This window comes from Carettochelys insculpta, chromosome 3, assembly GCF_033958435.1.
Source record: "Carettochelys insculpta isolate YL-2023 chromosome 3, ASM3395843v1, whole genome shotgun sequence".
Taxonomy (NCBI): Eukaryota; Metazoa; Chordata; order Testudines; family Carettochelyidae; genus Carettochelys; species Carettochelys insculpta.
In genome coordinates this window covers 74,243,712-74,265,257 of record NC_134139.1, presented here as the reverse complement: position 1 = coordinate 74,265,257, position 21,546 = coordinate 74,243,712, and the positions used below count along the sequence as shown (strand labels likewise).

General features: G+C 50.4%; 1 protein-coding gene across 4 annotated transcripts in view; it reads left to right on the top strand.

Moving 5' to 3' along the window:
• Positions 1–1,200: 1,200 nt before the first annotated feature.
• GPR137B (G protein-coupled receptor 137B) overlaps positions 1,201–21,546 on the top strand; it is a 50,349-nt gene continuing 30,003 nt past the window's right edge. For 3 of the 4 annotated variants that reach the window (XM_074990126.1, XM_074990125.1, XM_074990123.1), the window contains exons 1-3: positions 1,201–1,371; positions 2,599–2,707; positions 8,216–8,669. In XM_074990126.1, coding sequence (XP_074846227.1) covers positions 8,301–8,669 — 369 coding nt within the window. In that variant the 5' untranslated portion in view covers positions 1,201–1,371; positions 2,599–2,707; positions 8,216–8,300. Of the gene's footprint in view, positions 1,397–2,598; positions 2,708–8,215; positions 8,670–21,546 lie in introns of all 4 variants that reach the window. The other variant, XM_074990124.1, reaches the window with a different exon arrangement.

Genomic DNA, 21,546 nt, shown 5'->3' with positions numbered 1-21,546 from the left:
AGCTCCTTATGGGACTGAGTGTCTTGAATGCAGCTGTTGCTTTCCCTAACCTGGCATTGATATCCTTACCTGTTCCTCCATCTACGCCCATAATACTTCCCAAGTAGATAAACTGCTCCATATCTACCAGGTCATCCCCTCCCAGTGTGATGGTGGTGTTGTTGGACTGGTTGTTCCTCATTGTCTTTGTCTTTCCCTTGTTAATGCTCAGTTCAGTCATTGAGGCAGTTTTGTCTAGTATTGTGACCTTTTCTTTCATGTTTTCATGTTGGCGTGAAAGGAGGGCAACATCATAAGCAAAATTAATGTCCTCTAGCTGTTTGAAAAGTGTCCACTGAATACCTTGTTGATGGCTATCTGTTGTCCTGCTTATAATCCAGTCCACTGTGATCAAGAACAGGAAAGGTGACAACAGGCACACTTGTCGCACTCCTGACAGTATGCTGAAGGATTCTGTCAAGACACCAGTGTAAACAACTTGGCATGTCAAGGGTTCATTCGTTGAATGAAAGATGAGTGTCTATCCGGAAAAGCTGCATTTCAGCTTACAAGATCCAGATACTTCTGAATCTGTTACCTGCTCTTGGAACTTCTGAATCACAGAACTGTGGGACAGCTGAAACAAAGAGCAGTTCTACCATAAAGGCTGCCCTACTGTTTCTTCTTTTTGACTCTGATCCTTGGAGAGATGACAGTACTTACACCTGAATCTCAGAATTTTAGAACATCCCCAGAGATTCATAGACTAATCAAGGACAATCCATAGCTGAATTCCCCATGCTTACAAGATCTGCATAGGAACAGAAGTTTAGGACTGATGATGCCACAGAAGCTCTAAGTGAAACAATAATTATTGTTGTACAGCAATAGGTTTTGGCTTCTACATTTTCACAATAAGTTCTAGTTCTAGGCTAGATCAAGTACAGTGGTGGTGTTGGAAAATATTAGTGTTGAACTACTTGTATTCCAGAAAAGCTTTTACACTCAGTCAGCGAGTTAAAGTTTGACAACATAAAATGGGAATGTTTGTTATAGGTCACTAATAAAATGGGATGAAGGAATCATGTGTCACCTTTAGTTAATGTTAAGTCACAAGTAAAAATTATGGGAATATCTTTGCTGAGAAGAGTGAAAGAGTTTGTAAGTCACTGCATCCCATTATCCTTGCATGCTGGCCTCTTGGGGCACATCTACATTTACTGCAGTGTTGATGCTATGGAGATCTACCTTCTGGGGTTCTATTTAGTGTGTCTAGCAGGGACATGCTAAATCAAATGCTGAGGACATCCCCATCGACACCAGGACTCCTTGCAGAATACTCACCTTGTCTGGCCTACAGAAACTCCAGCGGCAACACGCCTGTTAGCGTCAGTGAGTAGTGCAGAGGACACTTCCTGTGAGTTTATCCAGGAAGTAATTCAGAAACTTAATGCAGACGGTGTAAATTACTGGACTCAAATGTTTTACCATGCATACTAAAGACTCCATCTGGTTTCATAAGAGTTAAATGCATGGAGGTGTTGTCATTTGTATTGAGCTACTTTTTTATATTTATTTAATTTGCTATATATATCATTTCATCTGTAATGCAAACTTCTTGTTCTTCCCCACCTTCATGTAATGAAAGTGATCTCTTGTGAATGAGATTAGTCACTTCTGCTATGCCTCGATTAAAGGGTTTTGGCAACAAAATGGCCATTTTTGAAGACAAAAGCTGCAGTGTGTCCATATTGCCAAGTGCATTCTGTCTACAGTAAGTCGACAGAATACAGTGCTTTTGTCGACAGCCGTACCCCATTTGCCACGAGGAAGGATGCTGCGGTCAACAGAGATCTGTCAACAAAACCCCAGACTGACTATTCCAGGGAACTTCTGTTGAGAGAAAAGGCCTCCGAGACACCACACAGTCCTGTCTGCTGTGGTTCCGGGTGGCTGTTTTGCTGATAGGGTGGCCAGACTGTCCGGCTGGTCTCTGTCAGCATAGCAGATTGATCTTTTGATCCACCCTGTGGTCTGGGCGCGATCTGTCAACAGAAGTTTTGTAGCAAGATGTCTTTCGATACAAGCCTCTGCTGACGAATTCCTGTAGTCTAGCCAGAGCCTTTGAGAAACCCAATCTGACCACCTACAAAGTTCTCCTTGTTCTGTGGCTGCTGTTGTTGACCTTATTTATTTCATGTGGAGGAAGGATCAGGTGCTTATTTAAAGTCAAATCCAGGGATTATTGATGCTAGGGCCACAATTTTAATCCTCCTTTCACAGAACTTTGAGAGTAAGTGTCATTGCAACATATATCTCAGAACTTATGATTTATTTGCCACTACAAGACACTTCACTTTAATTTGTCTTTCACACTCATGAATTTTTCCTTAGCCCATGGCTTTGTTCACTTCAATATTCTAGGTGCGTCTAGTTTAAGACCCAGCTTATGTGGGAGTTCAGTGTTCCTTTGAGGTGGGAGTTTAAACCACTCAGCACCACTCAGGAAGCGTTCAGAACTTTACTAAAGTAGGTGCTTTATACCAGGTCTTCAAAAGTGTTTGTTTAGTTTGTTTTGTTTTTTTCACAACATAAATCATTACTTTCTCCATTGCTCAGATCTGAAAATCTTTGATGACAGCCCTGAAGTAGGAGGCATATTTTTCTGAAAGCAAGTGTTCCCTCTGTTCTCAGGAAATTTGAGAATCCTAATGGGGAACTATTCCAGGTAAGCTGGGATACTCTTTTCAAATCCATTTATTGAAGATTATGAAACAAAACCCAGTAAGAATGTTAATTCTCTACCACCCTTAGCCAGGATGGTTTTATCATAACTTTATTCATGACTCTGAGGTGTTAAGAGAACTTTCTCTCTTGTATGCTGTCCAAGGCACTCAAGTTCATTTCCCAAGCTTCAGCCACACATGACCCACATTCAGAATTTAAGAAATGCCCACAATGTAAAGTATTAGTTTATAAAACTAATCCCAAGACCATCCGTATGGCTGTGTCTACACTAGAGAGATTTTTGACAGAAGGAGCTCGGTGTCATCATAACTCAGGAGCTGGGTCTACATGTGAGCGCCCTTTCAAAAGGGTGAAAATCAAAGTTCAGCGGTCAAAATTGCAGCCGTTGAAAGGGAGCACCCACCACCATTAATGGATCGGCATTTGGATCCGCTCTTTCAAAGTGCTGCTGCAAGTCATTTGAAAGAGAGTGTCCACATGGCTCCAGGCCCTCTTTCAAAAGAAGGGAGGCAGAAAACGACGTGGACGGGGTCCCACGGCCGACAAGCCCTTCTGGGGCCGCAGCCAGCTGCCCCCTTTAAAGGGCCCCTCCCTCCACCCTCCACTCCGTACGAGCCAAGTGCTGCCCAGCCTTTCCCAGACTGGCAGAGCCCACACGTGCCCACGATGGAGACCCAGCGACAGCTCCTGCAGGAGGACACCCTCATGATGGATGCCCTGCTGGCAGTGCTATGCACCATTGCCACAGATGCACCTGATCTCATCAGGTGGCTGGGTGGTCCCCCTGGGGCCGTGGGGCTCCCCCACCTGGGGCACCGCTGGGCACCCCCCCTGGGTGCCCCAACGTCTCTGGACCCAGCCCAGCAGCACCAACTGGTGGGAGCGCCTGGTGCTGGGGGAGTGGGGTGAAGAAAGGTGGCTGTGGAATTTCCGCATGTCGAGGAAGACCTTCAAAGAGATCTGCCACTAGCTCGCCCCTGTACTCCGGCACCAGGACACCTGCATGAGGCCAGCCCTCACCCTGGAGAAATGGGATGCGATCACCATCTGGAAGCTGGCCACCCCGGACTCCTACTGCTCCATGGGACAGCAGTTCGGGATGAGCAAGGCCACTGTCGGGGCTGTACTTATGGAGGTAAGGTGGGGGCTGGGTAATGCGTCCCCCACGGGAGGATGGGAGGGTTGGGGCAAGGAGAACCCTCCACTGCAAGGGACCGGCTAGGAGGGGGACAGGTGTCTGGATGGGGCAGGGGCTGGATGGGAGGGGGGCAGAATGGGCCCGAGGTGGCGGGGAGACGGCCATCACACCTGCACTAGAGCACATGTCCCCATCCACCCCACCCCCCGCAGGTCGTCAGAGCCATCAACACGATGCTGCTCCATAGGGTCGTCTGCCTGGGGGATCTGGACAACATCATCGCCAGCTTCCAGGACTGGGCTTTCTGAAGTGTATCGGCGCTTTGGATGGCACACGCGTCCCCATCCGCGCCCCACCACACAGCACCGGCCAGTATGTCAACGGGAAGGGCTGCCATTCGGTGGTGCTCCAGGGCCTGGCAGATGCGAGGGGCCGGTTCACCGACATCTATGTGGGCTGGGCCGGCCGCACCCATGAGCCCGGATCTTCCGGAACTCCAGTCTCTGCCAGCGCATGGGGGCCAGCACCTTCGTCCCCCAGCGGGAGATGCCGGTGGTGGACGACGTCACCGTGCTGCTCTGCACGGTGGCAGATGCGGCGTACCAGCCTGCAGCTGTGGCTCATGAGTCCGTACGTGGGACACCTCGACCCCACCCGGGAGGCGTTCAATCAGCGCCTCAACCATGCCCACAACATCGTGGAGCAGGCCTTCGGGCGCCTAAAGGGGTGGTGGAGGTGCCTCCTCACGCAGCTGGATGTTGGGGTCCTCAACATGCCCCAGGTGGTGGGCACCTGTTGCATCCTCCACAATTTTGTGGAGGGAGAGGGGGAAGCCTATGTCCCTGGGGGAGGCCCTCTGGCCGGTGCCGACTATGAGCAGCCGGGCACTGCCCCTATCCGGCAGGCCCTCAGGCAGGCATTTATTGATGGCCAGCTCTGACCCGCATTCACACCCACATCCCATGCACATCTGCCACCCACCGGTCCCGCCACCCCCACCCCGACCAGCACCGCACCCACACATCCACCACCCACCATCCCCCTGAGGAGCACAGCACAGAGTGGTAAACATTAAAATAAACATTTATCTACACTATTCTTGTTAACTACGTACAGGGGGTGGGAACCTAACTTGGAGGGGGTGGGGGAACCTAACTTGGAGGGGGGGCCGGGTGCTCATTCTGGGGCAGGGTGGTGGGCTGTGAGCGCCGGCATCCCCTGGAGCCCCTGCCTCCCTGGGTGTGGGGTCCCCAGTGGGGAGGAGAGGATGAGGGTAGCACCGTCAGATAATGCAGGAGAGTGGGCCTGGAGGGGGTGGGATCAGAGGGGCAGGGGGCAGGCTCAGCAGGGGTGGGAGGGCAAAAGGAGTGGTGGTGGAGGGTGCGGGCTCAGCAGGGGGAGCTGCCAGGGGGGCCGGGAGGCAGGCAACGATGGCTGCATGGTCCCGGAGGGTGTGGCCAATGCCCTCGAGTGTGGTCAGCAGCCTCTCCCAGGCTGTCCTCTGCCACTGCATCTCAGCCTGGGAGAGCTGCAGGTGCTGTTCGGCCACCTTGGCCTGGCACTGGCTGGCTGGGTCCTCCTCGGCCTGGCAGGGAGCCCTCCAGCCACGGCCCCAATGGCGCGCCGCGTGGGGTGGCGCCTAAGTGCCTCCAAGGGCTGCGCGGGGACTCTCGGGGACGAGGCACAGTGCAGGGCTCTCCCGACCCACAGATGGTGCGGCTGTGTGGAGAAGAGGACAGCATGTCAGTAATGTGCCCCAGACGGAGGAGACCTAGCTGTGGCCCACGCGCCCGAACGCATCCCATGGGGCCCCTGCCCCCCAAAAAGACACTGACCCCCCCCAAGGGGCACCGACATGCCCCCCACAGGCTGGGCCTCCCGGCCTGGGGGTGCATCCAGGAGTCTCTCATGCCGGTGGCCCTTCCCGGCCTGAAGCATGCAGGCACCAGGTGCTATCTGACACGGACTGGCTGCCGCCACTATCTGGCTTGCAGCGCTGTCCACTGAAGGCAGGTGCTGGGCATCGCTGGTGAGCCACTGCAGAGTGCTGCATCCCATTTGGGGGGGTGGCCTGTGTGTGGCCCGGGACCACCTGTCCTGTGTGCAGGTGACTAGCCATTGCGTCACCCCCCACCCGGTGGAGCAGGTGTGCGCCCCTCCCTGTACATACCAGAGGGTCCCTTGACGACATCCAGAGATGTCCGACTCCCAGTCATCCGGCTGGAGGAGCGGGAGGGGAGGATGATGGTGAGGTCCCCCTCCTCACTTGACCACTAGGTGGTCCCCCGGCCCTGCTGGGTCCCATGTCTGGGCTGCTCCTCCTCCTCTGGCTGCAGCTCCTCGGCCAAGGTGTCCAGGAACGACGGGGGTAGGGATCTGTCCTGGGGCCCCAGGATGCCCCGGAGCTCCCGGAAGAAGGGAGCTGCTCTAGAGAGGCTGGCCTGGTCCCTGGCCCAGGAATAGCCCTGCCGCAGCTCCTTTACCTTGGAGCTTACCTGCACTGCGGTATGCTCTGGGTGGCCCCTGGTCTGGAGGCCCTGTGCCAGGTGGCCGAAGGCAGCGGCTTTGCACCACTTGACCCCCATCTCCTGCAGGACCTCGTCCTCCTTCCACAGGCCGAGGAGGTCCCACAGCCCCTGCTCCGTCCAGGAGAGGGCCCTTTTTTTTTCTCCCCCAGGAGCCCTGTGGGGGCTCGGAGGGGAGGCCATGGTGCTCGTGGCGGGGGCTGGCTGCTGGCCATGCTGTGGGGCTGGAGGGTGGGGCTGGAGCACATGCACAGGCTGCTCCTAGCACACTCTCAGCTTCCTGCCACGGGTTTCCTGCATGCGTGCAGCTTTAAGGCAGCCAAATGCAGGGACCACAGAGCCCCACTGCTGCCAGCTGGAGCAGCCCCGCGTTCCAGCTGACTGGCGGCATGGCAGACCCGTATTTCGAAAAAGTGGACTATGGAGCGTCTACGTGTACTCTTTCGATTTAGTCTTTCGAAAGGGGCCGATCTTCCTGATCTGGGATCGGGGTTCAGATTTCAACATCTACACCCCGTTCTTTCGATTTCCTTTCGAACACCGGTTCTACACGTGTAGATGCTCCTCCTGCTCTTATGAAATAGGGCCGCTTATTTTGATGTTTTGTGCATGTGTAGACACAGCTAGGGAGCATCTACACACATATAGCGATCTGTCGACATAGTCTCAACAGAACTCTGCATTTGCCTCAACAGTGTTATCCCTCAAAAATTTGAGGCATAGCACTCCATCAACAGAGAGGGATTCCAGTTGCCGGGCAGCCCTGTTTGCAGAGCTGCCATTCCACTTTCTGTTACCAGAAGGCAGTACAGTCTGGAAGTTCTCTATCGACAGAGCAAGTTGTGTGTGTAGCAGCAATTTGTCGACAGAGGTTCCATTGAGATTTGTCTGGTGACAGTAACTTCTGTTGACAGATGCTTCTAGTGTAGACATAGCCTACATGTTTACCAATAAGCATATCCAATCAACTATTGTCCCAGCAATGGCCATGGATGAAAATAGTTCCATAGGGAAAACCTTTAGTTATACATATGCTCTAGCACACTTCGGCATTTAGTGTTTGTCTTTTGTACCCTTTAAGAGGCAGGCACAATGCATTTAGGCAGAAGACTTACGTGGGGTTGCCAATTTTGGTTGGACATATTCCCGGAGTGTTTATCAGATGATATAATCTTTAATTCCTAGAGACTCCAGGACAATCCTAGAGGGTTGGCGAAGCTAGATCTTGAATGCTTTTTCACCCCTTCCACTGAAACATCTGATATTGGCCGATAACAGAGAAAGAGAGAGACAGAGAGAGAGAGGCTATTGGCAGAGATGATCACTCACTTTCCAGTACTAATTGTACATTCCCTACCAAGCACTGCAGGATTCTGTAATAAGCATCCAGAGCCCTACAGCTTACCACACCGTTTTGAATAACGATTCCTAAAATTCTTCTTAAACCTAGGCAAATAAGTTGTTTTAAAAAAAATCACCTAAAACACAGCATCTGACTTGACTGCAGCTTATAAAAACATCAAGTAGCTGTTTCCCACACAGCACACCAGTGATACTGACCTCATTTTCAATCAAGATTAGCGTTCTTAGGAAAGGGTTTGGTTATAAACTATTCAGGGAGGAGATGGGTTTCTTTGTTTTCTAAAGGATGGGCAGGGACTGAACAGAAACATCAGCAAAAAGCAGCCTTCAGAATCGTTCCCTGCCAATTGCTGACAGAGGCAGCCCTAATGAATCATTCTGAATTGTGATCATGTGTACCAGCAGTCAGTGAGCTGCCAAAGAGGAAGTGCAGCTTGTTTTCTTTCATTTTCTTGGTCCCTAGGCTGCCGTAGGAAGATGAAAGGAGGAGGAGGCAGGAGCAGAAGCAGCTAAACTTAATAGGGAACTCTGACAATTTCTGATCTCAAATGGAGGCCGCTGAGTGGAATCCACTGAAAAATGACACCCTGCCACCAACCCTGAGCCCAGCTGTCCCTCCATACGTGACGCTGGGCCTGACCATTGTATATACTGTTTTTTATTCTCTCCTCTTCGTGTTCATCTATGTCCAGCTTTGGCTGGTGCTCCACTACAGACACAAGAGGTTCAGTTACCAAACTGTCTTTCTGTTTCTGTGCCTGTTTTGGGCTTCACTTAGGACTGTGCTCTTTTCATTTTACTTCAAAGATTTTGTCACAGCAAACTCTCTCAGACCCTTCATCTTCTGGCTTCTCTATTGCTTCCCCGTTTGCCTCCAGTTTTTCACACTGACACTGATGAATCTTTACTTCACTCAGGTAAGGAATGGACATTTCTGTGCCTTGGTTCATTAAACATTACAGAATCTTTACTTTTTAAAGGATCATAAGAGAAATGTGATTTCCTAATGTACTCAGGCAGTGAAAAAAGTACACTTAATGTACTTAATTTGGAATTCTGTGTTTTGGAAGGCAAATGCACTAGTCACCCTGGGTAGAGTTAATAAATAAATCTGTTGCCTATTTAAAAATAACATTTCAACTAAGGTTGAACAAATTGTGCTAGAAATCTTATGGTTGTTTTATCGTGGCTGTCTAAAGTGCAGTTCTGCTCTTCTGTAAAACCTCCTGGTGCGGCTGTTCTGTTTGCATTCAGAATCATATCTCAGGGCTTTCCTGGCAAAAATGAGATTTTGTTTACTTGCTGATGTCTCTGCAAGGTCAGTGTGAGTCCATGAGCTGGATTCTATTTCTCTTTGTGTCAGTAAAAGAATTGTTAATTAAATTCCTACTGCAGTCCTAAATTATTACACTTACTTGTATTACAGTAGCATCTGGGGGGGGGTGCAACTGAGACAAGGGCTCCACTGAATGCGGTGCTATACAAACACACAGTAAGAGATAAGTGCCTTAACCACAAAGCCAAGCTTCTTTGGACTCCTGCCCTTAGATATCCTATATCATCAGTGGGTCACCTTCCTAGCATAGCTTGACCTTCGGGGCCATCTCCCTGACCAAACACTCCACTGAGTCTACCCACTAGAGTGCAGGTTGTAATAACAATTTGATGATGAGGTCTCGAACTACCTGTCCATTAGGTCCTAAACTGGGACCAGACTGATTGTTGAACATACCTTCTTAATGGTCCCCTGGGGCAATAACTACTTTAGGTCTGTAAATTACAAATAAGCTTACTAAAGACAATAGACTTGCTTCAGAAACCAAGAGCCACCAAATAAGAATCATGTGGTAAGCATGAGAACTGATAGTGCCTCACACTCACAGTTACAAGGCAGTGATTCACGGCCTGCTGTGTAATGCACCGAGTAGTGGTCCAGTTCCAAAGAGACAAGTGTCCAGCAACACACAAAAGCCATCGTCACCATAATTGGTGCTACCTGGCCCCCTTGGGCCAAATTCATGCTCACATGCAACTCCCATTGAAGTCTTTTGAAGGGAGCATTTAGTATCTTGTCTCCCAGTCAAGAAGCTAAGGATTAAATGAGCACAGAGAATGCACTGGGGGCTTAGTAGCATAGGTAATTGTTTCCTTTCATCTCAAGGAAAATCTGAGAGAGAGAGACAGAGGGTACCTACGTGCGCACTCGCATTTTCATTTTATTTGGATCATAACATCGCTGCCTAGTAGCGTTCTGAAGCTATGTAACGAATAGAGTCTAGTGCACAGGTTCGCAACCTGTGACCCAATCAGCACACAACTGCACCCATGTGACATTCTCAGGGTGTAATAGTAGCATATCTATTGTATAACTGCAGCCAACATAATAAATATGGAGCTGCATGTGGGGCCCACAAGGATAAATAGATTGAGACCCACTAGACTCTAATGGTTAGAGGAGAGGACAAAGTTAAGACTCCTAAATTCCAGTCGTGATCCCGATTGTGCTGTGTCACCACAAATAAGTCACAACCTTGCTAAACCTTACTTTGACCCTTAATTATAATACTGACATTGTGCTGTGAGGTTTTTCCAATTATATTTGCAAATATCTTTACAAGTTATGACTGGAAAGTGCTACCAACAAACAAATCATTGCTGTATTTATTGCTGTTTTCTTCCGTGCTAGTTAATCCCATGGAAAGTCCCATCTGAAATAAGACTCCACCCAACTAAAACAAGGAGTTAAGAAACACAAGCACAGCCACTGTGGGAATTCACATAATACATGGAACAAATGTGTACATTTTTAGTTCATTTTTATTAGTTCTTTCCTTCCATCCAAGTTGGACAAAGCTTGGGCTATCATTAACCAAGTTGAAATTATCTTTCTTTTTAAATATGCACCTACGTTTCCACAGAAGACAAGCAAGAACTAGTATGAAAACAGGCAGGGAGAAAGTGTTTGTTTTCAATAATCGCTTTAACTTCACAAGCCAGTTCACAGGCAACTTTCACTCTCCCCCTGCAAAAATACACCGCAGCTGAGCCTCACTGCATAAAAGTCAAGCTGTTTAACTCTTACGAAGAAAAGAGAGAGCTAGCAGAAGCAAAGAGCAGAAATTATAAAGATGTGAAGCTTGTAAATATTCTGCCCTTAAACAAATGGGTGGGAGGGAGAGAATATCCCCAAATCCTCCCATCTTAACAACAAAATTGGCTGAATTGGTAAGTGCTTATAGATAATTTGCACCATGAGAGAACTTGATGGGGAGTGAGCAGCAACTGCTGTCTTTAGGAATCAGCAACTACCCAGCAATCCCCTGGGTTACATCGTGCAGGGAGGGAGTTTAAGGGAAGGGATGCAATAGGCACAAGAGGAGGTAGATCAGATGTGGGAAGAGGTGGAGCATGGGTGGAGCTTGAGAGGGGTGGATTAGAGCAGGATGGGGTGGAACATAGTGGGGCAGGGCCTGCAGTGAGGGGGTAGCCATTGGGCCTGTGCCTGGGGTACTGCGAGGGGGCTGCCCTGGACCCTGTGCTCCGCAGGGATGGCCCTGACTGTGCCTAAGGGCTTGTCTACTCTTACTGGGAGTAATGGAACTGCAGTGACCAATCCCCTGGGGGTCCATTTAGTGGATCTCTCATAAACTGCTGTACTCACCAGAACAAGAAGTATAAGGGCAGTCGATGGAACAGGTTCTCCTGCCGATCCTCCAAAGTGGGGATCCCCCTGTAACTTGACTCAAGGTACATTTACTCCAGCCACAATAGACACATACCTGGAGATTTGTAAAATGGGTCCACTTTGTCCGACAGTGTACACCTGCTCTTAGATGAAATGAGACACAGTGGCACCAGCACAGCACACCAAGGCCGCATGTACGCTACAGCGCTCTTTCGAAAACTGATCTTCTGGAAAATCTCCTTTTGAAAGAGCACATCCACACACAAAAAAGCAGCTTGAAAGATCGATCCTCTCTTTTGATAGAGAGTGTGCACACAGCCCCTGCTCTTCTGAAAGAACAGGCCAGGAACTTAAAAATCCAGTGCCACGAGGACTGCTCTTTCGAAAAAAAGGCCTGTGGAGCGTCTATATGTGTTTTTTTCTAAAAGGAGCTTTCGAAAGGAGGCGCTCTTCCTGATCTGGGAGCAGGAGAGGGCTTCTGGAAGAAGAGCTGTGTTCTTTCGATTTCGGATCAAATGAGTGCATTTTGTGTGTGGATGCACCGCATGTTCTTTCAAAAATGGGCCTGATTTTCCTAAAGAACTTGCTAATGTAGACGTGGCCCAAGGGTTTTGCCCAGTTTTGAATGGCATCTGCAGCAATAACCCCTAACCCATGAAGAACTGTAATGCAGGAGTGTGGAGGGGGTTAAACCTGCTGGAGCAGTCAGAAAAGCAGTTACAGATAAATATGACTTTGACTGACCCTTGCGTTCTTTGGGTAGAGTGCTAGCTGCTATCTGGGTGTACGTGGACCTTTACTGTGTGGGGCTTCTGAGAATCTAAATGTGGTACAGTTAAAAAGGGGGCTAAAAGAAAGCTTATGTCACAGCAGCGATCACTTACCCTCTAAAACAAATTGCTATAGGAACTATACATGTTTTCACTAAGGGAGACAAACATGACTAATTCAACTTCTGTGTCCATCCATTGGTGACCTAAAGATAGGAATCAATATAACCCACTCCTTAAGAATGAAGTTTCCTTTGCTTGGAAGCTATGAAATCATGTGTCAGGTTAATATAAGAACAAAAAAACACAGCAGGGATATTACTTTTGTAAAACTACAACAGTATGCCTGCAAATAATTACACAATGGCTACGTCTACACTAGCTCCCTGCTTCGAAGGGAGCATGGTGAGTAGGATGTCGAGAGAATATTAATGAAGTGCTGCGGTGCATATGCAGCACTTCATTAAGCTAATTCTCCCCTGCAGCAACTTCGAAGTGTTGAACTTTGAAGTGCCGGCTCGTGTGTAGCCGCGGCTCACCAGCCGTTACTTCCAAGTGCCTGGGCAAAATTTTGAGGAGTAAAGGGACTTTGAAGTTGCCCACGCGAGCCGGCACTTCAAAGGTCAACACTTCAAAGTTGCTGCAGGGGAAGAATTAGCTTAATGAAGTCCTGCATATGTACCCCAGCGCTTCATTAATAATCTCCCGACACCCTACTTACCATGCTCCCTTCGAAGCAGGGAGCTAGTATAGACAGAGCCAATATGAACTACAATTCTCTGATACATCAGATAATAAAGGTGGCACACATCCCTGTCTACAAGAGGTGTCTGCCAAACCTGGATCTCTGCCTGCCTGACACCTGCCCCTCCCCAGCCCCACAGATTTAGTTTACCTGTTCAAAAACAACAATTGTATAACTCACCAATAATTGTATTTAATTGAATTGAGATGGGGCTTGGTCTGGAATTAAAAACCTCTTATTTGCAGCTTCCCTGCTCAGGGTCCATTTCTTTTCTCCTTTTGATCTAAATTCATGATCATTGACAAGGTTGAACTAATAAAAGTCTTGTGGTTTTGAAGGCGGTCAGAAGAGCCTAAGAAATCCTTCAAAAACTGAGTTTAGAGACGTAGGCTTATGGAGCAGATGAGATCCTAAAAATTCCACCACTTTGGGAGGAGTACAGAGGAGAGGTGGCACGTTTCATTTTGTTCTGACACATTTCAGAATTTAAATATATTTGCAGCAGAAAAATTCTGGATGGGGGACACAGAACAGATGAAGTCAGGCAGACCTAGAGAGATGGAAATCCCAAAGCTCTCCTGCTCCCAAGACACACAAAAAAAAGCTTGTTTGGAAGGTGGTAAGTTTAAAACCATCAGAGTCAGACATTTTCCTAGCATTGTGAGTGACCCAAAGGAGTCTCTATAGTGAGATGGATGGAAGTTCTACACCCAGGATCTTACCAGCTTATTTCCTCTCTCCTCTTTGCAGCCTCATGCACCTTCCACTGACAACTAAGAGGCAGCATCCAAGAAGCTGAGGGGAGGGAAAATCCAGCCCAATGCTTCAAGTGATGTAACTTCCCTTGGTTTCCCCCCAGAGACAACAGACACATTAATTAGAATTGCACTGTGTTTGTCTAATTATTTTGTATAGAATTTTACAATGTAATTTTACCAGTAAGGAACAAAAAGTTATTTTAATTAATAAAAATAGGCAACAGAACCAATACCCAGTTAAAAAAATTATACAGCACTTATTCAGTTGGAGAGCACTTTAAATATATGCAGTGCTTCCCAAGAGTAATGTTGCAGGTGGTAACATGTAAGATGATATTGCTGACATACAAAATTACACTCAGTGTGGTGGCTACATTTGAGTGCTCCTACCAACAAAGCAGCATTCATATTTGCACCCATGAACAACAGAAGTTTTGTTGATCAAGTGCAAGTAATACCCTTAATATTTCATAAAAGTGAAGGCTGCTGAATCTTTAACAAATCAGTCTTTTCTTCCAGCTGCTTATAGGGTGTTTGAGATAAACACGGTTAAACCAGAAACATGAATCTCCAATGGGAAAAACTGTAAGGGCCACACTCTGATACTATTATCCTCACTGAAGATACCTTCCTTCGTGAATATCTGCATTAATGTTAATGGGGCTACTCATGGAGTAAGGTGCTACTAAAAAAGTGAGTAAGCATGGCATAATCTGACCCTCTGTTTTTCTGCTTTGGTGACATGGTGGTAAGAGAGGCTAAGTCATTACACAACATATTTTATTAGTAGTAGCACCCTGGGAGCTGCACTAATGCAGATAAATATTTATACACTTCTGTAGCATACTTTTAAACAATTTGACTAAAAAAATCATTTATCACTGATAAAATGCAGGTGTAACTCCACTAAAATATACGAGTACAACACAGCCACTTAATACTTTTTCATCTGAACTTCCTGCCCTGCAGCATCTGTTCTTGGTAAATTCTTCATGCACCCAGTATTTCATAGGGTGAGCAAAGCTAGTTAGGGCAATCTACAATCCATAATCCTCTTACATCAGCTCTTCACGCTACTATTTTGCTCATGAAAACAGTCCCAGTGAAATTAATGGCAACACTTGTGTAAGTGCTACTTCATTTGAATAAGGGTTGCAGAATCATCCCCTTTGTTAGATGTCTCTGCAGTGCCCTGATTCAATGTGTTGTCTAGTCATCCATAGTGTTGTCTTCCAGGTTAGAAGAGATGGGCAAAAGCTGAGTTTCTAGTGCAAAATGTATGAAACAAGACAATTTTACCCAATATCTTCCCACAAAAAAAGCCTGTTGGTCCATCTTTACAAATCACAGAGAAGCCAAACTGAGGCTGCGGAAAAGAATGAGAACGGGCAGGGCTTTGGAGGAGTAGGAGAGGAGCATGGCCTCAGGGAAAGGAAGAGGATGGACAAGGGTGTTTCAGTTTGTGCAGTTAGAAAGCTGGCAACACGGTGGCATTACTCCATTTTGGAGACTTTAAAAAGAAGACCTTTTGGCGAAAATTAACAGAAGAAGCAGCCGTCTGTCAACAACCCCTGAAATGAAATCTACCATCATGGCTGCCACCTTCACCATCTCCTGAGACCCTGGGATCTACTGTAGCATCTCTGGGCATTCATCATCCTGATTCCAAGAGATGTCCGGACGAGTCCAGGGAAGAGAGGAACCCAGATGATATTGCCACCACTATTGCCTCCAGCTAAATCCCACATACTAGCTACGTCTACACTGGGATGCTACATCGACATAGCTTATTTCGATGTAGCGAAATCGAAATAAGCTATTTCGACGAATAGCATCCACACATCCTCCAGGGATGGTGCTGTCGACGTTCAGCATCGACGTTGGACAGCACTACATCGAAATAGGCGCTGCAGGGGAGCGTCTACACACCAAAGTGGCCCAAATCGAAATAAGGGTGCCAGGAACAGCTGCAGACAGGGTCACAGGGTGGACTAGCACTTCCAGGGCAACAGCTAGCCGCTCCCTTAAAGGGCCCCTCCCACACACACTCAGCCTGCACAGCAGGCGGTTTGCAGAGCCACAAGCATGCACACCCGTCGAAGCAGTATGTAACCCCAGCAGCAGCAGCAGCAGCAGCAGCAGCAGCAGCAGCAGGCAGAGGCCCACACACCTGCCCCTGCAGGACCAGTGGCTGCCCTGCTCAGTCCCATGCAGGAGGCAGCTGACCATCTTTTACTTGAGGAAGATGAGCGGCGCCCAGGGGATGAGGAAGCAGTCCCAGACCTTGCTGCCCTCCCAGCCCCCGCCGCCGCACACGTCGCCGGCTGTGGAGATACCCCATGAGCACGGACTGGTGGGAGCAGCTGGTGCTCGGTGAGTGGGACAACGACCGCTGGCTCCGGAACTTCCGAATGAGCAGGCAGACATTCCTGGAGCTCTGCCAGTGACTCACCCCTGCCTTACGGCACCAGGACACCCCCATGCAACGTGCCCTCACTGTAGAGAAATGGGTTGGCATCACTGTCTGGAAGCTGGCCACTCCAGACAGCTACTGATCCATACAGCAGCAGTTCGGCGTGGGCAAGGCCACCGTTGGGGCTGTCCTCATGGAGGTAAGAGGACCCAGGGGAAGGGGGTAGCCTGGGGGGAGCCCTGGGGGGGGGGAGGGGGAGAGCCCCGGGGGGAGGGCCAGACACACCCTGCACACCCCTCACCGGTGCTCTCTCATGTCCTTCCCCTGCAGGTCATCCACGCAATCAATGCCCTGCTCCTCCACAGGCTCGTGTGGCTTGGGGACCCGGATGCTGCCATCGTGGGGTTTGCCAGCCTGGGGTTCCCAAATTGCTTTGGGGCTCTGGATGGGACCCATGTCCCCATCCATGCCCCGGAGCACAGCGGAGGACGCCTCCTCAATAGGAAGGGATACCATTCCGTGGTCCTCCAGGCCTTGGTGGACAGCCGGGGCCGCCTCTTGGACATTTATGTTGGCTGGCCTGGCAGCACCCACAACGCCTGGGTGTTCAGAAATTCGGGCCTGTGCTGCCAGCTGGAGGCGGGGACCTACATCCGCCAGCAGGAGATCCCTGTGGGGGACACCACCATGCCCCTCTGCCTTGTTGCAGACGTGGCGTACCCCCTCCGGCCCTGGCTCATGCACCCTTACATGGGCCATGTCACAGCCAGCCAGGAGCAGTTCAACACGGGCTTGAACCATGCGCGTCAGGTGGTCGAGCGCACTTTCGGCCGCCTCAAAGGGCGCTGGAGGTGTCTCCTCACCCGCCTGGATGCAGGCCTCACCAACATCCCCCAGGTTGTGGACGCGTGCAGCGCACTCCACAACCTGGTGGAGAGCAAGGGAGAGGCCTTCTTCCAGGGCTGGGCTGTGGAGGCTGGCAGGGCCGACGTCCAGCCACCCGCTGCCCCCAGTCGCCAGGTCAACCCTGAGGGGATCTGGGTCTGGGAGGCCCTGTGGGCCCATTTTGACCAGGCTGCGGAGTGAACGCTGGCAGGGCCAGCTGCTGGTGAGCCACCCACTACACCCCCCACATCCTCCACAACACTCCCTGCCCCCACGCCCACACCACAGAGAACCCGAGAGCACACACACCCCCACACTTCTGTGCAATAAATGGAATTTTATTAAACAAAACTGTGCAACCTGTATTAATTATTAACAGAAGAAGGGGGGAACTATGTACAAGGGGGCGGGCAGGTACAAAACAAGGGTAGAACAAAAACTATTTAGAAAGATGGGGGGAATATATCCAAAGGAGGGGGCCTTTGGGGGGGCAACATCCTCAGCCACACACCCCCTATCGTCCTGCGCCTGGTGTTGGGGAGGTGCGACCCATATCTCGGCTGGAGGCCCGGTCGAGGCTGGGTGGGGGCCGGGAGAACCGACAGATAGGGCTGGGCAGAATTCGGAGGCCCATGTTCCCCCTCGGCGGCAGGCCCCAGGACTGCTCATGGTGGAGGGACAGCAGGTGGAGCGGCGGGCGGAGCGGCGGGGGGGGCCAAGTGCCTTGTGATGTCCTCAAAGGTGCGCATGAAGGCCCCCCAAGCCTCCTGGTGCCAGGCCAGCACTCGCTCCTGGAGATGGAGCCGCTGCTCCTCCACCTGCAGGTGCTGCTGACGCCGGAGGGTGGCGAGCAGCTAGGGGTCTGTGGACACCCGCAGATGGCTCCACCGCTGTCGGGCTCGTCCTGGGGCTGGTCCATACTCCGCCGAGGGGCTGGCCTGGTGGGATGGCCCTGGTGGGCTGCCGGGACCACTGACGCCCCGCTGGTGCTCTCCGGGCCCTCCAATAGTGCAGCTGTGGAACAGAGCGGGGAAGAAGAGTGGAGACAGCTGTTAGTCTGGGCCCTGACCCGTGTCCCATGTCCCCCCACCCCTCTGCTGCTGGTTCCCCATCCCCGTCCCCCAGAGATGCTGCTGCTGCTGATGGGTGTCCCACCCCCTCCCCCCGGGGGACCCTAGGTTCCACTCCCCCCATCCCCAGGGATGGGGCATGGCGCTGTCCTGCTGGGAGGCAGGGGCTGATGGACTCTTCTGATGGACATGCCACTGCTGTCCTTGGGGCCATGGTCATCTGGGTGTGTGGAGGGCCCTGGTCATGTCTCTTGTCCCCGCCCCTTAACCCCGGGGGTGTGCACCGGGGGGGTACATACCTGACAGTCCGCTCCCGTGGTCGGGGGACGCCCATCGGGAGGACGCCCTCCTGGAGCGGTGGGAGGGGAGGTCTATCAGCAGCCCCCCGTCGCTGGAGGCCTCCTCCTGCTCCTCCGGTGTCCCAGGGGTGGGCTCCTGGGGGGGGCCCTGGGGTGCAGGGCTGGCCTCCGGGGCGGACTCCGTCTCCGGGGCCTGCTGGGGCTCGTCGCCCAATATGTCAAGGGTGGCTGGGGGGAAGGAGGTGTACCAGGGGCCCAGGATGGACCTGAGCTCCCTGTAAAAGGGGCAAGTGATGGGGGCGGCCCCAGATCGGCCAGCCGCATCCCGGGCCCGGGGGTAACCCTGCCACAGCTCCTATACCTTACTCCTGACGTGGTCAGGAGTGCGGACAGGGTGACCCCGGGCAGCCAGGCCCTCAGCCAGCCGAGCGAACGCATCCGCATTCCGCTTCTTGCTCCCCATTACCTGGAGCACCTCCTCCTCGCTCCAGAGCCCCAGCAGGTCCCAGATCTCGGCCTCCGTCCAGGAGGGGCCCCGCTGCCTCTTCCCCCACTGGCTGGCAGGCTGAGAGCCCTGGGTCCCCTGGGTGGGGGTGCCCTGTGGGTGCTTTGGGGGCTGGCTGGATACCATGGGGTGCAGGGTGGTGGGCTGGGGCTGCTGAGGTCCAGGCAGGCTGTGCACGTGGCTGTGCTGCTGCCTGCACGCGCTCTCCTCTTCCTGCACAGGAACTCAGGGGGTGGGGAGCTTTAAGGGGCTGCTGCACGCGGCGACCATAGAGCTCAGGGGCTGGAGAGAACGTCTCTCAACCCCTCAGCTGATGGCCACCATGGAGGACCCCGCTATTTCGATGTTGCGGGACGCAGATCATCTACACGTGCCCTACTTCGATGTTCAACGTTGAAGTAGGGCACTATTCCCATCTCCTGTTGAGGATAGCGACTTCGACGTCTCGCCGCCTTACGTCGATTTCAACTTCGAAATAGCGCTCAGCACATGTAGATGCAGCGGGCGCTATTTCGAAGTTGGCACGGCTATTTTGAAATAGCCAGCTAGTGTAGACGTGGCTACTGTGAGATTCTCTCTCTCTTTCTCTCGTACACACACACACACAAACACTACCTCACCACCTTGTGTGTCATATTCCTTCACCAGCTTAGCTCTTCTCTTTTCTGTCTCACTCCTTTTTCTGTTTAATAAAAGTTTGGCGAAGACTGTATATGTTGCAAGGCCGCTTGTAAGCTTTTGACCAGAAAGAGGCAGTTAAAAGCAATGATCTACCACTTGCTGCTGGCACAAGTTTGCCAGGTCACTGAGTACCTAATAAGACCGTGTGCCAAGTCTGCACTTTTCCAGCTGTGAAGCTGCAAGAGAAAGTCAACACCACAGATAGAAGCCACGATGTTTAAAAGCAAATCTTTGCTGATCTTTTCTATCCCCTTGTGTGTGTTTGTCATTTTTATCATGTAGGAAATGGGCTCAGACTTTAACAATCACTTCTGTCCAGCTCAACTAACTTTTTCCTCTTTTCCTTCATAAGAACAGTTATTACCACCCAGGAAACTGCCAAACAAGGGTGTTTTTTCTCCCCCTCCAAAGGACTCTGTCCAGCTAAAGAGAAAGGGATCAAGGGAAGCTGTTGTAATGAAATCTTTAGGCCATGTCTACACTACTACACTACAGTCTTAAGTTGGCAATTTATGTCAGGAATGACAAATCTCTTTATTAACATCAGTTATGCCCATCCATACAACGTGCCTGGTGTCAGTGGAGAATGTCCATTCATTGCTGTAGCATCAATGTGAGAGTGTTGCATTATGGGTAGCTATCCCACAGTGCACCTCCCTATCCCATGTCACTCTCTGCCCCTGGGAGCTCTGGGAGTGGACTGTGGTACAGCAAGGGGATGTGCGTGCCATCCCAGGATGCATTTCTTTCTGTTCTGTCATTCTGTGGGCTTCCTACTTGGTTTCACACCATTTTTCAATTGCCTTTGCCAACTGTGTGCCTGCCGCCTCTGCCTGACTGCTGACCAGTCTGGCGATGAGCATTACGAACGCAATGTGGATGGTTTTGCAGTATTTCACGAACTGCCAGAGAGTGGCTCAGTGGTGCCTGCCCTGCTCTCTGCTATGGGAACAAATTACTTAAGATAGTTACTGGCATTCAAAGAGCAGCTTGCCCTGTGGAACATCAGTATGGGGAACTGTTCCCTGTAAGATGAGCGCTTGGGCAGCCACTCAGGAGAGATTCAGGTGCCATCCGGATGATTAGCAGGGTGCCCACAGCTGCCACAGTGGGCAGCATGTGTTTCTACAGGTGGTGCACATCCACACATGCCTTGGTGCACATAACAAAATTTATTTCACTCCTGGATGAAAATAAATGGAGGGAACCCTGGTACGGGGCTAGGGAAACAAGCACTGAGTGATGGGGATGGGCCATTCTTCAGTACCTTCTGCAGGCCAATTAGGGCGACATAACCAAGCACAGTGTCTACAGTGATGCAGTGTTTCTGTAACTACATCACAAAAAGGTCCCTGCTGCTCTTTGAGGTGGTTTTATCATGTCAGCGTAGCAGGGGGATTACACCAGTAGAAGGACCACTGCCGTGTGTACATCTCCACTGTTCTCTTCATGAAAGCTGACTTTTGTCAACAAAACGCTGTAATGTAGACACAGCCCTATTTAATTTAATTCAAAAGCTTTAGCTACTATTCCTTCTGTAGCTGTGTCTTTAAACATATGTCCTTCTGTATCTGTACCTTCTGATCTATATCTTTAATAAAAGGTTTAAAAGATTATTAATGGTGTATCAAATATAATAAGCAGGCTGCAGTCTCTGTATACCAAATGCTGACACATGTTTTATGTTGGATAGCTTCTGGGTCATGTTAACACTTTTGAGGCTCATATTTTCCATTACAATTAATGCAGCGGATCTTACAGCATAAAAACGAATGCTCCTGAGCTACCTCCCTAAAACACACCTTTTTTGGCAGTTAAGATGTAACCAGAGAGAAATGAATACACTTCGGTAAAATACAGTCAGCCTGATTCACCGTTATACTGCTCTGGCAATATAAAGGGGACTTAAAGTGGATGCAAACATCTGTGCCCACTTTATGGGCATGCTACGCTGCTGGGGGAAAGGGATCTTAATGTAAACGA